General features: G+C 41.5%; 1 protein-coding gene across 1 annotated transcript in view; it reads right to left on the reverse strand.

Moving 5' to 3' along the window:
- Positions 1 to 1553: 1553 nt before the first annotated feature.
- The window catches only part of EXOSC7 (exosome component 7), a 54295-nt gene continuing 36282 nt past the window's right edge, over positions 1554 to 19566 (reverse strand). Inside the window, exons 4-8 of the mRNA XM_075827075.1 lie at positions 17826 to 17991; positions 11991 to 12061; positions 7307 to 7430; positions 6613 to 6768; positions 1554 to 1707 (exon numbers count right to left, since the gene is read on the reverse strand). Of these exons, the coding sequence (XP_075683190.1) occupies positions 1603 to 1707; positions 6613 to 6768; positions 7307 to 7430; positions 11991 to 12061; positions 17826 to 17991 (622 nt within the window). The 3' untranslated portion in view covers positions 1554 to 1602. The remainder of the gene's footprint in view (positions 1708 to 6612; positions 6769 to 7306; positions 7431 to 11990; positions 12062 to 17825; positions 17992 to 19566) is intronic.

The following is a 19566-nucleotide window of genomic DNA, read 5'->3' on the forward strand; positions in this document are numbered from 1 at the left end:
CACAGTGGATGTTGCAGATTGAAAATTGACATTTTCCACATATATGCTATTTCAGTGCCCAATGCGTTGGGCCCAGCTTGTACCACTGGAGACATACGCCCCATAAATTGTTAAGCGGTTCTCCAGAGTACGGTAATACCCCATATGTGGTCATAAACCGCTGTTTGGGCACACTGCCAGGCCCAGAAGGAGCGCCATTTGGCTTTTGGAGCGCAGATTTTGCTTGGTAGTAGTTTTGTTTAGTGTTTTACTGGTGTTTCAGTTTATAATGTGGGGGCATATGTAATCTGTGCGGAGTACATACATTTTTTGCGTGACACACTGTCGTTTTTATTGGTACCATGTTTGGCTACGCGCGACTTTTTGATCACTTTTTATTAAATTTTTTTTGGAAACGTGACCAAAAAAGGAAATTCTGCCATTGTTTTTTATGGTATTTTTTTTTACGGTGTTCACCGTGCGGGATAAATAATATGATCATTTTTTAGGTCAGGCCGATACGAACGCGGCGATACCTATTATGTCTAGTTTTTGTCTTTTTTTTCATTATTTTTCTAATTATAAAGGGCTTGGTCAGGGAAACAAGGCGATTATTGTTTTTATTACGTAAAACTTGTATTTATTTATCTAAAACTTTTTTTTTCACTTTTTATTTTACACATACTAGGGGACTGGAAGATCTGATCTTCTGATCCCCTGCACAATACACTGCACTACTTCTGTATGTACTGATGTAGTGCAGTGTATTGTAACTGTCACTTTACAACTGACAGTTGAGCCTATTACGTCCTGGCAGGACCTAATAGGCTCCCGTACCTGGCAACCAGGAAGCCGTTGCTAGGCTTCCTGGTTGCCATTGCAACCATCAGAACCCCGCAATTTTTCCCGGGGGGGGGGGGGCAATGGGGTGCAGAGGGAGCCCCCTCCCTCTGTATCAATCACTTAAATGCCGCTGTCGCTATTGACAGCGGCATTTAAGGGGTTAAACTACAGCGATCGGAGAGGACAGTGATCGCTGTAGTTGCAGTGGGATGTCGGCTGTATATTACAGCCGACATCCGATGAAGATGGAGCGAGCACAGCTCTTGTGCCCGCTTCATCCTCAGGGCGTTACTATACGCCCATTTTCGGGAAGGGGTTAATAAAAAGTGTTTTTTTTTACACCGCTTTCTCTGATCTCCTCACATATCTCACAGAAGTGAGGAGATCAGAGAAAGTGACAGGAGCTTTCTCCCCAGGAGCTTTCTCCTGCAGACGACGTCACAGACGGCGGTGATTGGTCAGTCTTCAGAGACTGACCAATCACAGCAATCACCGGCATTGGGGACTGCTAATTGGTCCCCAGGCCGGTAGCAGAGACGGTTAGCTGTCAATGACGGCTGCCGCCGCTGTTCTGTCACTATGTGATTTCACATAGTGACAGTTTATTCCTGCGCCGTAATAGTACGTCGAAGGTACGCTGGAATAAGCGGCCAGCGACGTACTATTACGTCGAAGGTACGCAAGGGGATAAAAACAAAAAAGTATTAATAAACAAAATCCAAGACTATGAATATGTAAAAAATTCCTTTATTGCTTTTCCAAATACTTTGATCACACTGTTCACCTTAGGAAGCCAATCTTTTGCCTCTTCTTCCCTAGGCTTTCTTCTTGGTTCAATACGTTCTGTAGGGACAAGAGTAAGGCTTTTGCAACACGTTTTCCGGTCTAAAGAGAAACAAAAGAAAATATCAGTATCAATACCACACACCTACGTCAAGTGTTACTTAAAAACATTTTTGGTAATAGGAAAAAAGAAATAATTTTGTCAAAACATTTCTCTATGAAGAAGGCAGATGTAGCAGTCGAGGATTCAGATTGATGTGCTTGTATTGACCAGTCCCAGGTAGGTAACTATATCAGAGAGGTAGTGAGGTTTCACTGCTCTTCGGATTCCTTAAAGAGGCTCTGTCACCAGATTTTGCAACCCCTATCTCCTATTGCAGCAGATAGGCGCTGCAATGTAGATTACAGTAACGTTTTTATTTTTAAAAACCGAGCATTTTTGGCCAAGTTATGACCATTTTTGTATTTATGCAAATGAGGCTTGCAAAAGTACAACTGGGCGTGTATTAAGTGTGTACATCGGGGCGTTTTTATTTCTTTTACTAGCTGGGCGTTAGGAATGGGAGTGTATGATGCTGACGAATCAGCATCATCCACTTCTGTTCGGTAACACCCAGCTTCTGGCAGTGCAGACACACAGCATGTTCTCGAGAGATCACGCTGTGACGTCACTCACTTCCTGCCCCAGGTCCTGCATCGTGTCGGCCACATCGGCACCAGAGGCTACAGTTGATTCTGCAGCAGCATCAGCGTTTGCAGGTAAGTAGCTACATCGACTTACCTGCAAACGCCGATGCTGCTGCAGAATCAACTGTAGCCTCTGGTGCCGATGTGTCCTCGCTCGTCCGACACGATGCAGGACCTGGGGCAGGAAGGGAGTGACGTCACAGCGTGATCTCTCGAGCACACGCTGTGTCTGCACTGCCAGAAGCTGGGCGTTCTGAAGAGAAGTGGATGATACTTCTATACACAACGCCCAGCTAGTAAAAGAAGTAAACACGCCCAGATGTAACACACATAATACACGCCCAGTTGGACTTTAGCAAGCCTCATTTGCATAAATACAAAAATGGTCATAACTTGGCCAAAAATGCTAGTTTTTTAAAAATAAAAACTTTACTCTTATCTACATTGCAGCGCCGATCTGCTGCAATAGGAGATAGGGGTTGCAAAATCTGGTGATAGAGCCTCTTTAAGAAGCAGAAAAAAAATGCCATGTACATAAGACATGGAAGGGTTTTCATCAATATAGGACTTGGTAGCTGTCAAACACCCAACTATACAACTGGGCCTTTCAATGGTCTCACACAATGATACAAATTTGTGCTAGAAACAGCACATTTGTAAGTAAATATATTAGTAATGAAATTTAAAAGAATCCAAATATTTAATCATTGCAAATGTCTTAGCGCTCGCCGAGTGCTGTTGCGTTGTTTTTTTTGCATGGACTTACAATGGGGTCCGTTGGGCTTCTGCAGCGCTTTTCCTCTTCTCAAATCTGATTGAATTTGTGACGAAGGCTCGGAGCGAATTTTCAGGCTCAAATGTAGTGTAAACAGAGCATAAGAAAAAGCAAGGGGCAGGAAGGTAGTCATAAGTTACAAAGGAGTTAATATTCTAGCCCATCAGCCACTGACGTAGGAGCAGAGAAAGTCCCGATAGGAGTCAAGCCTTTATTTATTTTAACGTGAAGACCGCACAGACTACATCAGGAGCAGCACAAACCAATCCAGCTACAATAAATCACAACTATATTACCCCTTCAGGGACAACGTCACCCGGAAGCGAAAAACATATTCTATTTTCTATACTTGACGCACTCCAGCACTTTCTAAAGAGTCGAACAAAACGAGCTGTGAAACGTACAGGTCAGAGAGTACCAAGCGCATCTACCGCGTATGCGCAGCATTCTAGAACCACATACGAAGAACTACGAGCTCACAGCGATTATGTGGATAGGTCCAAAATCAAATCAATAGAACTGTGAATAGCACAACTTTGTGAACACGTTATACTCAATAGGCAAGTTACATTGAAGTACTGTATAATAAGAACCGTATAAGATTACTATTTTAGCTGGTGTGGCACGGGAAACAAATGCAAGATATACCGCTCTATAGCCGGTTACCATGCGAAATATAAGTTGCGATTTTTGGTCTTTTATTTGGAAACCTAAGCAAGCATATATACCTGCTAACAATGATTTGATTATTCCTCTTTTCTACTGATTTGTATCAGTTTACAGCACTGACAGTTGAATGAATAACATATTTAAAAACCATCACGTGGGCCTCGCGTTTTTTTTTTCAAATTTCTATTTCCCCCTGGTTGTGAATACCATATAAATATGAGTTTTAAGGCCTCATGCACACGACCATTGCCACTGATCGGTATGAAAACTACGGATCCTAGTGTCCATATTTGGGTCTGTAATGCCTTGGAGCCGCTTCCACAACAATTCCGTGTGTCCGTATATTACGGCCGTGAGGTTTCCTGGTCATCTGTATTTTGCGGTCCGCACCCATAGGAAGGTCACGTTATCCAGGTAATGCTGGGTTACCTAGGCATTTCCTAGCAACATAGCCACAAAACGCCGACAGTAGACGGAGGGCTTCTACGTGCTGTTAGTTATTTTTGCAGACCTATATACTGGAATAGTGCGCAAAAACGGACAGGGATAGGACATGTTCTATAATTTGCAGAGTCAAAAAACGGATCCACAACAAACACTGATGTGTGCAAGGCCCCATATAAACGTGGATAGCATAGTGAAGAAAAACACTGACCGTGGCATGAGCGCCACTTATTATGGTTACATTTTTACATGTTTTTGACTATATAAATAGTATATCTTTATGTACGTAATTATACTGTGATTAGGATATACTTATTTGACCTAGGAATAATTTTTTCATCATTGAATGTTCGAGTTTTAGTATCATCCATGTGATTTTATACATGGTTAGTAATCAGTATATGGTAGCCTAGAGAGCAAATTAATTTGTTTATATAAAAGAAATCAATAATATGGTGATAAATTATTATTGGATTTCAAGGTATAGTTCATCATTTACATCTGGCTGCAAACTTGGTAACAAACTAATTTATTCCAGATACGAAGAGATTCAGAATGTGTGTTCTCTTAAGTGCCAAGTGCAAAAGTATGCATTGATGTTTATGATCAATTGATTCCATGCTGTGTGGCAGACGGGAAATGTGGGAGAAATGCAAGTTCTAATGTTCCACAGAACCCATTTTAAAGAAGCTGTACCAGATCTCCTGAAAGCCCTGACGTTACGAATCAGTATCATTATAAACCCCTTCCTGCAAAATGTACAAGTATGTCATAGAATGTAACCACGTTGATCGCACGAGCAAAGAAGCTTTGCCCATGTGATCACCGCAGGAGCTCGATGCGGATTGAAATCCGGCGGCGAGCCTGCCATTTAACCCCTTAGATGCTGCAGTCAATAGGGACGTGGCATTTGAAATGTTTGACAGAGACAAGGTTCCCTCTGTCAGCCAATCGGCACCCTGTTAGCTTCTATTAGGAAAAAAAATAAAAAATGCCCTCATACAACGGAGTAGATGGAAAAAAATAAAATAAAATCGCTTCCAATATGGGGATATTCTAGGGCTGGGCAATTAGTCAAAAAACATAAAAAAAAAAAAAATAATATAAAAAAAAAAATAAAATTAACCGAAATTCAGTAAAAATCATCGAAGGTAGGAGCTGTAAAAAAATAAAAAAAATAAAAACACCAAAAAAAAACACACAACTTCTCTGTGGATCATAAAGCCTCTTAAGCAGACCACCTAAAATTGTATAAAAAAAAACCCCAACAACTTCTCTTCTAGAGGGGTTGGTCGTCTTGAAGATGGCTAGTACATATAGTATATGATGGAAATGTCAAATTTGTCACAGGAAACCTGGCCTAGATAAAAGGGGTGGAGAGGTTTCATGGCATTACACAAACAGCCCATTGATTTTCAATATGAACTGTGTAATACTTCATTTCCCATGTGGTGGTGCTGAAGGGAAATTAAACACGTCGTGCTGGGTTCCTCCACCTATTACAACTGGTCGGTAGGGGTGCCATCAGCGTTAAAGCCTGTCATCAGATTAGGGACCCAGCACAAAGTGTTCAATTTCGCTGCAGCACCACCACATGGGAAATTAAGTACTACACGGGTCATATTGAAGCTCAATGGGCTCTTTGTGTTTTGCCGTGAAACCTCTCCACCCCTTTATCTAGGTCAGGTTTCCTATGACCAATTTTAAATTTCCATCATGTACTATACATACTAGCTATCTTTTTTTAAGAGGACCAACCGCTCTAAATTGTTATAAAATTTTAGGTGGTCGGCTTAAAAGAGGCTTTGTGCTCCACGGAGAGAAGTTGTTGTTTTTACAGCTCCTACCTTCGATTGTTATATACACATTGCGCAGTGAGAACTGTGTAATATAATCCAGGAGGCGGCAGAACTTCCTTCTGTGTTAATCCGAGTTATCAGGTGAACCTACACATACATCAAAATAAATTACATCCTGGAGAACCAATAAAAGGACTAGATATTAGAGACAAAAATTAGTGGTGCAAATGTTTTTAAAAAAAAACAAACAAAACAAAAACACATTGTTCCATGTAATCCAAAGAATTAATAAAAAAGTTCTATGTAGCTCCTATTGCTGTACTAATGTAGGGCTGGTCACAACTTACACTGGTGTTTATACCGGATCACAGGGTGTTTTAGACCCATGGTGATCAGGCGACCACCTTGCAGGCTTCAATTTAAAGAGAGACATCTCCTTTAACCATGTCTGTGTGAAGGAAGGAAGTTTGGACTGCCGTATAAGAAAAAAGTAGCTCCAAATTCTATAAAGATATATTATGAAATTCATCAGCATAAAATTGTACACCAAAAAAAACAGGGTAGGTCTATGTATGTCCTATATCAATATATGGACTGTGGAGTACAACTTTATAATATCTGCCACATCCTTACCTCAATCATTTCAAAGATGCTTTCTGGATCTAAGCTTCCTTTGCCTATTTTTCTCATACAAGTCAAAGTACCCTCGCTCGTCACAGAGATAAGAAGACTTGCCAAAGAACAGGCTTCTTCTTGCAACGTAGCATCTACTACATGACGGTGACCTATCTGAAAAAAAGTACAAAGCAAGACACCCTTTCAGAGATCATTGGCAATTAACCCTGGAATCAGAGGACTTATTAATTCTTGGGAGAACCAGCAAATGTTCTAAAAAGAACAAAACAATCAGTACTTGCCTCTTCAATACCCCGCCGATCCAGTGCAGATGCTCAGGCGGTCCCCTACTTAGCGGTGGTGCGAATATGTATGGCACGTGACTGCTAAGGCCAGCTATTAGCTACAGCTGTCACTTGCATGTATGGAACGTCATCGGTGGCAGCCTATAAACGAGTACCAGCAGGGGACCGCCAGAGCATCTGCGCTGGTTAGTTGGGGGTTCGGGGAGTACTAATCGTTTAGTTATTTTGAACCATTTGCGGCTTCTTTTTTAAACTCTCAGACAACCCCTTTTAAACCTAAAGAAGGCTACCACAATTCTGTCACAACCGGTGGTTTTGTAGTGTTAGTGTAGATATTGGCAGGGCAATTTTAAAGTATATTAATAACAATATAATATATACAGAAAAAAAATTATGTAATAACTTACTCGGCTTAGTGTGACAATACAGGGGACATGCTCCACATTCAGCCGCATGCAGTCATAAGGATCATCAGAAAGTTCAATGTCTTTGGTTCCTTCGTCATCTTCCAAAACACGCACTTTAGGTATCCTAATTTACAAAAATCGATCACAGGAAACAATTCCCATCAGCCATTATAACGTAGTTTACAAACTTTACCGCTCTTCAACCTCATTAACTATGTAACTGCAATTACAATGTAGTTAAATATTAAAATGTCACAAAAGGAGGCCAAAATTCAATATTTCCAAATAGAAAAGACATTAAAAGCGGCTGTCTCGTGAAAAAAAACCAAAAAAACACGTCTTTATACTCGGTTAACAAAGAGCGGATCCTGCTCTGGCAGACTTGACCCAGCCATTACATGATTGGCAAATTAAAAACATTTCACGGGTGATATCAGAAGTTGGTCACGGTGATTGTGGGGCAACTTTATCTAATGAGGAGACCAACCCTTTTTAAGAGTAGAAGGATATTATTTTTATTTATCTTTTTCCTTTTACAAAGCTTTATAGCTTAGTTGTGAAATAAATAAAAAAAAAGTAACTTTGAAATAAAAATCGTATTCCTATCCTCCGTAGTCTTCCGGTTCTCTGAATAAAGAGCCATTAAAACAAAATGTTTTTATTCTGGTTGCGATGGCTGCGTTATTTGGCAAATATAGATCTCTAATGTAATGCTGTTTCTTTCATATATATTTAAAGACTAAGAAAAAAAACAAAACAAGCAGCTGCCCTCTTATTATGTTGTTGCCGACCATGGTATTTATACGGTGGTCGAGGTCGTTAAAACCTGTGCCATAGTATATCTAATGCGCAGGCTTTAGCTGACTGGCCGAGTGATCAGGCAGCCACATGTCCGGTGAACGGCAGAGAAGATAAAATAAGTTTTCACCGCATTTGTCTGCTTTGTTCTCTTGTACACAGCGCCGCTGCCTCTATTGGTCTAGGTGATCATGTGACTGGTCACATGATAGCCAGGATGCCATTCGTGGAAGGCTGTTGCTGGGTCTAGCTAGACCCAGCACAAACCAAACAGTGACAATAGCCACTTTAAAAAGGGTGATTTCCCCAGTAACTGGAAGTGCTGTGCAGAAAGGCTATGTTCACACGGTGGAATTTTGCGGTGGAGTACGCCACAAAATTCCACCTCCCGTTTATTTCATGGGGAGGTGGATGCTTCTTTTTTCCATTAGCTAATTTTTTCAGCCCAAACCTCCCATTGAAGGGGGCAGGAATCTTCCTGCTGATGGCAGGACTACTTCTGCGGTGGATTTTGTGGCGGGACTCGCCAAGCAACATCTGACGTGTGAACATAGCCTTACGGTGGAAAAAACAAGGTGTAAAAAAATAAATAAAATTAGTCCCGAAAAAGGTATTTTCTGACATTTGAGGGACGAATAATAATAAAGTAAAATAAAGTGCAAATAAACACACACAAAAGTACCCACCTCCCCAAATAAAAAATAAAAAGTTCTCCACACCAAACATTGCCCTGACCAAATTACCCCAAAATAGACATGTAATATAGAAAAATTTATGGTAGACCATGACGATCAAATAAAGAAGGTATATTTTATTTTACCATTTTCAAACCAGAAGCCTAAAAATTCTAAAATAGCAAAGAGAGGTGTATAAGAATGATGAAAATAAGAAACCTGCATTGTCCATGAAAAAAAAAAACATTGCAAAAATCACGTCGCTAGCTTAGTAAAAAAAAAAAAAAAAAAAAAAAAAGAAAAAAAAAAAAAATTATGGCCGTTTAACGTGTGCTAAAAATGGCTAAACGGTGTCTGGTCCTGAAGGCTCAAAAATAGCCTGGTCCTGAACCACTTAAACTTCACAAAAGATGTAACGTTCTTGTATTTGTATATTGAAAAATATTTAGTATAGACCATGTTTAGTATAGTAGAGAGTATAATAAAAAAAATTATATATAGTCAAAACAGGAAAGGGCCTTCACCAAATTTGGAAGCATACAGTTCCCTAAAAGATGTTTGTATGCTGTAGCATAACGTTACCCTTCACTGAAAATAAGGGGCATAGTCTAAACCATAGAAAACAGGCCCCAGACCATTATCCCTCCCCTCCAGCAAGTTTTTCAGTAGACAATATGCATTCCGATCGGGAGCATTCTCTTCACAAAACCCGGATTCGGCCAGACGAAATGCAAGTCATCACTTCAGAGAACACACTTTCACTGTGCTTTACACCACTCCAGCAGACGCTTGGCATTGGGCATGGTAATCATAGGCTTGTGTTCAGCTGCTTGACCACAGAAACCCATTTCATGAAGCCCCTGACACAGTTCTCGTGCGGATGTCACTTCCAGAAGCAGTTTGGAACTCTGTGGTCAATAATGCAATAGAGGATGGGCAATTTTTACGCGCCACTTACACAGATGACCAGGGCATATCTAGCAAATCAGAAATTTTACAAAAAAATAAAATAAAAAAAAAATAAAATAAAAAAAATCTAAATTTGTGGCAAAGGTGGGTTTCTGTAACAGTGCCACATTTATAGTCCCCGAGCCCTTCAGGGAGACCCGTACTACTGCCAATGTTGGTCTATGGAGATTACATGGCTGTGTGCTTGATTTTATGCAGTTGTCTGCAATAGGTATGGCTAAAACAACTGAACTCTATAATTAGAAGGGGTGTCCACATACTTTTGGCAGTATAGTGTACATGACCCTGGACCTAGCCTAGAATCATCAATTGTTTACATCACTAGAAGCTTTTAGATAAATGGAAAAAAGTAAAAAAAAAAAAAATTAGCAATGTTTAGAATATTTGTTTAGTGATAACATATGCAGCATATATCTTACTTAAAGAGGCTCTGTCACCAGATTTTGCAACCCCTATCTGCTATTGCAGCAGATAGGCGCTGCAATGTAGATTACAGTAACGTTTTTATTTTTAAAAAACGAGCATTTTTGGCCAAGTTATGACCATTTTTGTAGTTATGCAAATGAGGCTTGCAAAAGTCCAAGTGGGTGTGTTTAAAAGTAAAAGTCCAAGTGGGCGTGTATTAGGTGCGTACATGGGGGCGTTTTTAATACTTTTACTAGCTGGGCGCTCTGAAGAGAAGTAACATCCTCTTCTCTTCAGAACGCCCAGCTTCTGACAGTGCAGACCTGTGACGTCACTCACAGGTCCTGCATCGTGACGGCCACATCGGCACCAGAGGCTACAGTTGATTCTGCAGCAGCATCAGCGTTTGCAGGTAAGTCGATCTTACTCTCATTTGCATATGGCGTCCACAGGAATAAAAGTACTTTATGGACTGACATGGGCAACATAGGTATGTTTGAAAAACTATCTTTCCCTATATAGAAGTATTCGAAGTTTCGGAGGTCGAAATGTGATGACAGACTCCCTCTAGCATTCTCCCAATAACTTCCACGGAAGTTGTCCATCTTGGATGGCAGGCCTAAGCGTCCCTACCACCCTCGAGAGTGCAAAAATCAGTTGACATGTTAGCCAAGGAGCAGGCTGAAAAAAAAAAAAAGTGTTCAGATCGCTGCTTGGCTATCACCACCAAATGAATATTACATATTTTGTTATCAGAGTTCCTCTTTAATTATAGGCCCACAGTCCAGATGACATTTATTGGGTTTTCTATTGGCAGCTTAAATGGAATCGGTTAGCAGTTATGAAGCCTCAAAACTGCTGACCAAGTGATAAAGGTGAGTGGAAGGGCAGTATAAACATATGTTTTGTCTTCGTCATGCAAGTTGCATGATGTAGAAACAGATGTTTGACTCCACTGGAGCGGCAATCGCAAGCGTCGCTCTGTGCTCTGAATGTCGACTAGCAACCAATCAGGAGACTGCTAGAGCCTTCATTCAGAGCAGAGCGGCGGGGCTGACAGCGTGCAGTGCAGGAGCACTTGCAAATACAGTGCCCGTCTAGTGGCACTTGCACTTGTGCAATCGCGACACCTGGGGAATTAAACATACCAATTAAAACCAAGAGGTAGGTTTACAATGCCCCCTCTCCCCGACATAGTTCGCTCATTAGTTTTGAGGCCTCAAAACTGCTGAAAGATTAACTATAACTATATCAAATACTAAAGATATTAACTTTTTCAATTTTACTCAGCATTTATTACTACTGAACTGAAATTTTACACATTTTCTAGCTGGCTTGACCTTAAGCCGTTCCTCCCAGCTCTGCGGAGTGCTAAAGTCAGGGCTGAGATAAGATTGTACAACGCACAGTCTGCTTTTCTAACAAGTTCTCAAAAGTTTCTGAATCCAGACATGTGGATCCCATTGCTTTCAAGCATCAAGCTCGGCACCACCAAGGGAACTTCACAGACATTCTTTACATTGCCTTCCTGTCATAACACAAGTGATGTTTTAAAACCTCTTATGGTAGAGAACAAGCAACCTGCACTACAGTTACCACAGGAATTACATGGCTAATGGAACATTTTAGGGACTTTACTATAAAAAGGTCTTAAGAAGAGTAACAGCACTGTAGATTAACTTGAAAAGAAATGTATTCGCTAATACGGACATTGTTTTGTTTCTTTTACAAGTGTAATTTGACGTTACTATTTATTTTACATCATTCTGAGATTAGAGGTACACTTTAAAAAGTAACATCTCTCCACAGCGATAAACTTATCTATCCACCCATCTTACCTGGTATTGAAGAGCGCCGCCTTTACTGCTATAGAAATGGTGTCAAATAGGTTTCCGCCGCACTCCAATAGCTGCAGGAAACAACCATTTTATTAGTACAAGTTATCTTACAGACTCTGGCTATGTTCGGCAGCATCACATCATATAAGAATAGTTAAAAACCTAAATCTGCATGATTTCTTCAAGAGGCTCTGTCACCAGATTATAAATGCTCTATCTCCTACATAATCTGATCGGCACTGTAATGTAGATAAGTGGTTTTTATTTTGAAAAATCATTTTTGAGCAAGTAATGACCTATTTTAGATTTATGCTAATTCGTTTCTTAATGCCCAACTGGGCGTTGTACAGAGTGTATGACGCTGACCAATCAGCGTCATACACTTCTCATTGTTACAGCCTAGCTTCTTTCACTGCACAATCACACTGTAACAATGAAAAGTGTATGATGCTGATTGGTCAGCATCATACACTCCTCTGTACAATGACCAGTTGGGCATGAAGAAACTAGTTAGCATAAATCTAAAATTGCTCATAACTTGCTCAAAAATGATTGTTCTTCAAAATAAAAACCACTGTTACATTACACCGCAGATCAGATTATGTAAAAGATATGGTACTTCTAATATAGTGACAGAGCCTCTTTAAGTGGTGGTTTGCTGAGAATAAGACAGGTTCATCTTCTAATCCGAATAGGGACAGAGGCTTGAAATTACGTCATCGCTACGCTGCCAGTCACCATCCAATGCACACAATGAACAATTAGTCAGGAGGTAATTAGGAATGTTAACGGGCCTGTAATTGCCAAGTGCTTAAATCAAGCCCTTTATGAGAGAACAAAGATGAGATTTACAAGAACGTTAAATTGCATAAAATTAGATGTTTGTTGAAGGATAAAAGGCATCAGATGCAAAAGGAATAATAAAAAAGGGGAAATATGCTTAGGTTATTGTTTTATTTATATGACACAAAATACACGCTTAGAAATGTAGATGATATTTCTCTCTTCGTGGAAACTGAAAATTTAACACCAGGATTTACATAAAAATTTCAGTTAGTTCTTACCGGTAAATCAGTTTCCAGGAATCCTCCACAATAGAACCACAGGAGAGATTTCCCATTGGACCTAATAGGGACACGAGGTAAAAGATCCCTCTCCAAGCCCAGTGACTTCTTAATAAGTGTGAAATTAAGTGTTTTCTAGTGTAGTTATTGTTTCTGCCAATACATATGAAACAAGCAAATATAACAAGGGGGTGGGGGATTATAATGGTGCCGCCATGGAGGATTCCTGGAAACTGAATTCGTGGTAAGCACCACCAGAGATAAGAGATCTGCCAAGCAACTTATCCTCAGGGTTGAACAATGGCTTGTAGAATTTTCCTCCCAAACACCAGATTTTGATTGGAGTATAGATTCCATCGGTAGGATTTGGTGAATGTATGTGGAGTTGACTAAGTAGGTGCTCTGCAGATCTGCTTGATGGAAGCCCATGACTTTTTGGCCCAGGAGACTGCAATTGCCCTGATAGAATGAGCTTTTCATTTTTTCTGGTATCTCAACACCCTGGATGTGGTAACCTTCACAAATTGGGGTTTTGATACATAAAGCAACAGAATTCCTGGAAACTTTTTTTAATCTGGTTTTAAACCAAGGTATTTTACAAAACAGATCATTTTTTTTTCTCCAAGGCTTGGCTGCCTCAAGAAATTTCAGGACTACTCTCCTTTAATGTATTAACTTCAGATCATACTCGAGCCGTAGATGGTTTTTGACAAAATGAGGGAACCACTATATCCTGGGACCTATGAAGATTTAACCATTTTGGGGGAAAAAAAGTGAATATAGTTTAAGATGTGGTCTGGCTGAACTGGCTAAAACTTTGAAGAACTAAATTGAGGTGCCAGGGGGAAAATAAAAAAGGTCCTTTATAAAAGCAGAAAGCCCCCTTAGACTTTCTATTAAGTGTTTAACCGACTTGCCAGAATGTAGACGAAAAATTCACGGAGAGCCGCCACCTCAACTTTCAGAGTGTTTGGTTTCAACCCTTTGTTAAGTCCATCCTGAAGTAAATCAAGAATTCTGGGAACATCAGGTGACCTTGTGTGGGAAGGATTGCCCAGACCCCAAGAGCAGAAGGTCTTCCAAAGGCAAAGACATACGCTATGACTTTTTGCAGCTTTGTTGAAGAGTAGAGATTGAACTTGATAGTGCCTTTACTTTTAACAGCCCCCTCTGGATGAAATATAGGGCCCTGGTAAAGAACCTCTCTGCTCAAAAGATCCCATGGTTCCTCTATCGCTAGATTGGTCTGCAAGGTAAACAACCTTCTTCTGGGCCATTTTGAAGCCATTCAACAGTCTCAAACTTCTGATCATTCTGACACCATTCCCCTGGGTCTAAGTGGTTTCGGCTGATGAAGTCTGCCTCCATGTTCTCTGTACCCTTTAGGCTGGGTTCACACGACCTATTTTCAGACGTAATGGAGGCGTTTTACTCCTCGAATGACGTCTGAAAAAACGGCTCCAATACGTCGGCAAACATCTGCCCATTACTTTCAATGGGCTTTACAATGTACTGTGCCGACAACCTGTCATTTTACGCGTCGCTGTCAAAAGAAGGCGCGTAAAATTACAGCCTCGTCAAAAGTGCAGGACACTTCTTGGGACGTAATTGGAGCCATTTTTCATTGACTCCAATGAAGAACAGCTCCAAATTACGTCCGTAAAAGACGCTCCGCAAAACGCGAGTACATGCAATTACGTCTGAAATTCAGGAGCCGTTTTCTCCTGAAAACAGCTCCGTAATTTGACGTAATTGCAGTTATTGTGTGCACATACCCCAAGATGTGTTGCTGTAAAGGACAGTGGGTGGACCTCTACTTAATTGAAAAAGTTTCTACTGCCAGGTTTTGTAGATCTTGGTCTTGTCCCTCCTTGATGATAAAGAAAAAATACTGTAGTCACATTGTCTGACAACATTAATGTGACACTCATGTATTTGATGCTTGGCTCCTTTCAGGGCATACTTGCCTGCTGCTAGCGCTTTGAAATTTGATAAATAATTCTTCATCTCTCTGCCAGCTTTCCTGGACGGTAAGGCTAAGTATTTGTGCTCATCACAGCAGCATGGGATCACCTTCAGTGGAGGCCGGATCTAAAGAACACCCTTCTTTAGATTTAGGCCTCATTCACACGACAGGGTCCGAGTGTCGGCCGGGAAAATCGGCCGTTTTTGGCCGATTTGCATCCGTTCCGATTCCGTTCTGGGCCGAGTTGCCGTTTTTACCGGCCGATTTGGACCCGATTTGCATCCGTTTTTTTCCCTGTCTGTTTTAAAATCGGATGAATTTCATTTAAATTTGTTGCCACACACAGCCCTTTGTAGTTAATGCCACAGCCCCCCTGGTAGGCAATGCCACCCAGCCCCCTGCAGGCGATGCCACACAGCCCCCTGCAGGTTGCACCCATCCCCCCCTTCCAGGAGAAGTCACTGACTTCAATGTCCATATATGGACAGTGTAGTCACTGACTTCTCCTGAAGAGGAATTCCCTGCCACAGGTCGGGAATTCCGCTTCCGAAGTGAGTGACGTCACTGTGTCCATATATGAACAGTGTAGTCACTCACTTCTCCTGTAGCGGCATCCCCGGCCATAGAGTCGGGGATTCTGCTGCAGAAGTGCGTGACTTCGCTGTGTCCATATATGGACAGTGTAGTTACGCACTTCTCCTGTAGCGGCATCCCCCATCCCCAGCCGGGGATTCCAACTCCTACAGCGAGCAATAAAAGACCCTCCTTCTCCTCACATGCACTCTGCACTGTGAGGAGGAGGAGAGAGAGTGCGCGAGCGACGGTAGACCCGGCCATCACTCGGGACACATTCCAGTGATGGCCGTGTATTACCCGGCCCCATAGACTTCTATGGGAACCGGGCGGCCGGCCGAAAATAGAGCATGTCCTATTTTTTGACGGCCGGTTTTCCCGGCCGTCAAAAAATCGGTCGTGTGAATAGCCCCATTAGGGGTCTATTATTCCTAATGCAGCCGGGTGCCGGCCGATTTATGAACGGCCGGCACCCGGCCGGGAAACCCTGTCGTGTGAATCCCGCCTTACCTTGTTCTTACACCAATTTCATGAACTTTTTATTTATTGTAGGAGGTATTTGCATCTCCTGTTCCAAGTTGATATTTTGTAGAGGTCTTGGGTGCGCATGACTACAAGCGATTACAGCAATGCACAGGGTCATGGGTCTCAAAATAGACACAAAAACTCTTATGGGACACAATGGGGATGAGAATTTAGTAAGACTGGCGTTTCGTACACTAGTCTTAATAGAAAGAAAGGTGGAGTAGGATGTGACACATTTATTAAGAGGCGAACGCCTCCTAATAAATGTTTTGCATGTTTCGGCCAGCCGTGCGACGCATTTGTGGGACAACGACAGCGGCCATCAGTTACCCCCTGCCCCATCGGTCAGGTCTCCTCAGTATTCCAGCCCTGCTCATACAATGTCCTGATGCCGAGCAACATCAGGGCCTTATATGCGATGCAGCACTTCAATGTCATCAGTGATGCATCATATACAACATCCCAACGCTAGCCTAAATCCATACGCTGTAGGAGTTGCATCGTGCGGAGGGCACCTAGAGGGAAGAAGAGGTGATCATTCCTTTTTTTTTTTTTTATCGGATTTAGTCAGTTGGAGGGTGCAGGAGTGGTGGTGGGGGGGGGGGGGGGGTGGAGGTAAGAGGACCACAAAGGAGGTCCCTGGGAAGAGAGATCTATTGCTCTGAATCTATTAGGATTCCAAAAAATATTTTTTGTGTCGGAGGGTTTTGCAGCAGAGACTGCTATAAAGCAGAAGATAGCCTTAAAATGTTCCACCACTTTGCAAATATTTTTGAGGCAGATGAAATGCCAAATTGGTGGCCTGTGAATTTATTTGAAATTTTAGGGCAAACGGGTAGATGATACCTCGTGCTTTTCTGTAGTTGGCACTTTTGTAATTACTCCCATATTTTAGTAGTTTCATTATGCCTCTTTCTACCTGTTTTTGCAAAGTAGGGGTATGTTCACACGGCTTATTTTCGGCCCGTAAAGGGCAGAAAATGGGAAGCAGAACGCCTCCAAACATCTGCCCATTGATTTCAATGCGAAAAACGGCATTCTGTTCAGACGGGGGTGTTTATTTTTTTTTACGCAGAAGTTTTTAAAAAATGGCCGCGTTAATGTACTATGCCAGTACATTAAAGTTTAAAAATAAAAATATATAAAAAGTAGTGTTAAATAAAATAAAAACACATACATTTTTTACAATAAACATTAAAAATAAGTCTCAATACATAAAATATACACATTCTGCATCGTCGCGACCGTAATAAAGTTAGTCATTTATGTTTACGTTCTAAAATAAAAAACTGCTTTCTTTCACTTATTAATGTGAGGCACGAGGTATTATGAATTTTGAACCTCCATGTGCCTCACATTAATAGTAATTAACCCCATCATGTATCTCACACATTAACCCAATGATGTCCATTATGACTGAGGAACATGATGGGGTTAATTACTATTAACGTGAGGCACATGGAGGTTCAAAATTCATCACACCACGTACCTCACATCAGAAAACGGAAGAGCATTTCTTATTTTTATTATTGCTGGCAAAGTATCGCAATACTACACGAAGTATCAGTATCGAAGTCTAAATTCTGGTATCGTGACAACCCTAACATACACACAATAAAAAACAGACAGACAAATATCCAGCACACAGTAAAATCTAAGCAGGAGATATAAATGCACGTATAAAATAAATCTACATTGTTCACTCACCAGCACATCCACATAAAGAACCCAACAGTGCTCGCTGGGCAGAATGCAGAGCGATTTAAGGTCAATGCTGCTCTTGTTATCGAATATTTTGTAAAGCATGTTGGCGATCTCTGTGCCAAGCTCTTCTCCTCCACGTCCTTCAAACTCTGGAGTGGCGTTCGCAGAACTAGAAAATCGATAAAGCAGGTTAAACATTTATGGCTACTTCAAGCTCTTGCGTGACCATGGGTCAGACATGGTTATCATGCTTCTTATTCTAATTACTCCTGCGGGGGTCTCTTTGCTGGTCCACAAATCTGCAGTGTAATGTTACATCTGTTAAAACAGATCCTAAAGGGAGGTTCATTGTGTTGTCACGTCAGCTAAATTTTATGTCCTTCACTATAGTAAATGTCTACAATCCTCCTCCGGCCACCGTTCAACTACTCTGACATAATGATGCTGGTAGCGGAGTTTGGTCCTGCTCCTTTTCTGCTTCTCGGAGATTATAATCTTTTGATGTGCTCTAAATTCGATAAACTGGGGGCGGGTAATCCTGGGCAGTGATACCCCCGTAGCCAACTGGGCAGCAACATATAATTTAAAGGAAATATGGCAGGCTCGCTACCCTCATACTATAGCTCATTTATGCCACTCACCCGCCTATAGGTCCTTCTCCAGAATAGATTTGGCGTTCGGCAATGATGCTTCTTTTTTTTTTTAAACTCGTTTTATTGAAGAAACGTAGTACAAATGCAATCAATCCATACACATAATACAGTATACTATGCAGACATGGATGAGAATCATTAACATTCCAACTTTACAGATAAGGAGAAGTGCATACATGCAATCAGACAGTTAACATGAGTCTAGAATCCATCAGAATTACAAAGCAGCTATATTGGAAAACAGTAGCCAAGACAAATTAGAACAATTTGCATAAATGATTTAGTTCCGCCACCCCAGATGTTCAGACATGTGTCAGTGATCTACGCAGGTCGCTATACCTATGCGGAGTATACTGTGTCACCGCAGAATCACACCAAGCTTCCCATATCCCATGAAATTTATCAATGCAACCCCTCTGTCTATACATTATTCTCTCATACGGGATAACAGAATTCACCAGTGCATTCCACCCTGCCACCGTGGGAGGACGAGGGTCCATCCACCTTAAAGCAATGGCCTTTCGCGCCATAAACAGTTTTTCCCGGAGGAATATTTTCAAATAACGGGGCCACTGTTCATCCTGTAGGAGACCAAATATACACACTTGTGGGCTTACTGGGACCGGGATAGGCAGGATGTCCGCAGCAACTCCTACCACCTCCTTCCAAAAAGAGGAGATGACCGGGCACTCCCAGATCATATGCCAAAAGTCTGATCTAGGGTGCCGGCATCTGTGACATTCTGTGCTCGGGTATCTACCCATTTTATGCATTCTAACAGGTGTCAAGTAGCTTTGATAGACTATGAACAGCTGTATCATCCGGTTGTTGGCAGCTGGCGCCACATATAAAGGAGAGGTTAGGATCTCATCCCAGTCCTCTTCCGCAAGGTCAGGTATCCTCGCAGTCCATTTATCCTTGATCATCAGGGGTGAACTAGCTACTTTGGCTGTGATGAGAGATGTATATATAGCTGATATCAGACCTCTGGGGCCTTGGGACCTAAAAACTCCTATCAGAGGAAGCCGGGTGAATGTCGTGTCAGTGGGGGGGAATTGGGCATTAAGAGCATGGCGCAGTTGTAGATATCT

This window comes from Rhinoderma darwinii, chromosome 5 (assembly GCF_050947455.1).
Source record: "Rhinoderma darwinii isolate aRhiDar2 chromosome 5, aRhiDar2.hap1, whole genome shotgun sequence".
NCBI lineage: Eukaryota > Metazoa > Chordata > Amphibia > Anura > Rhinodermatidae > Rhinoderma > Rhinoderma darwinii.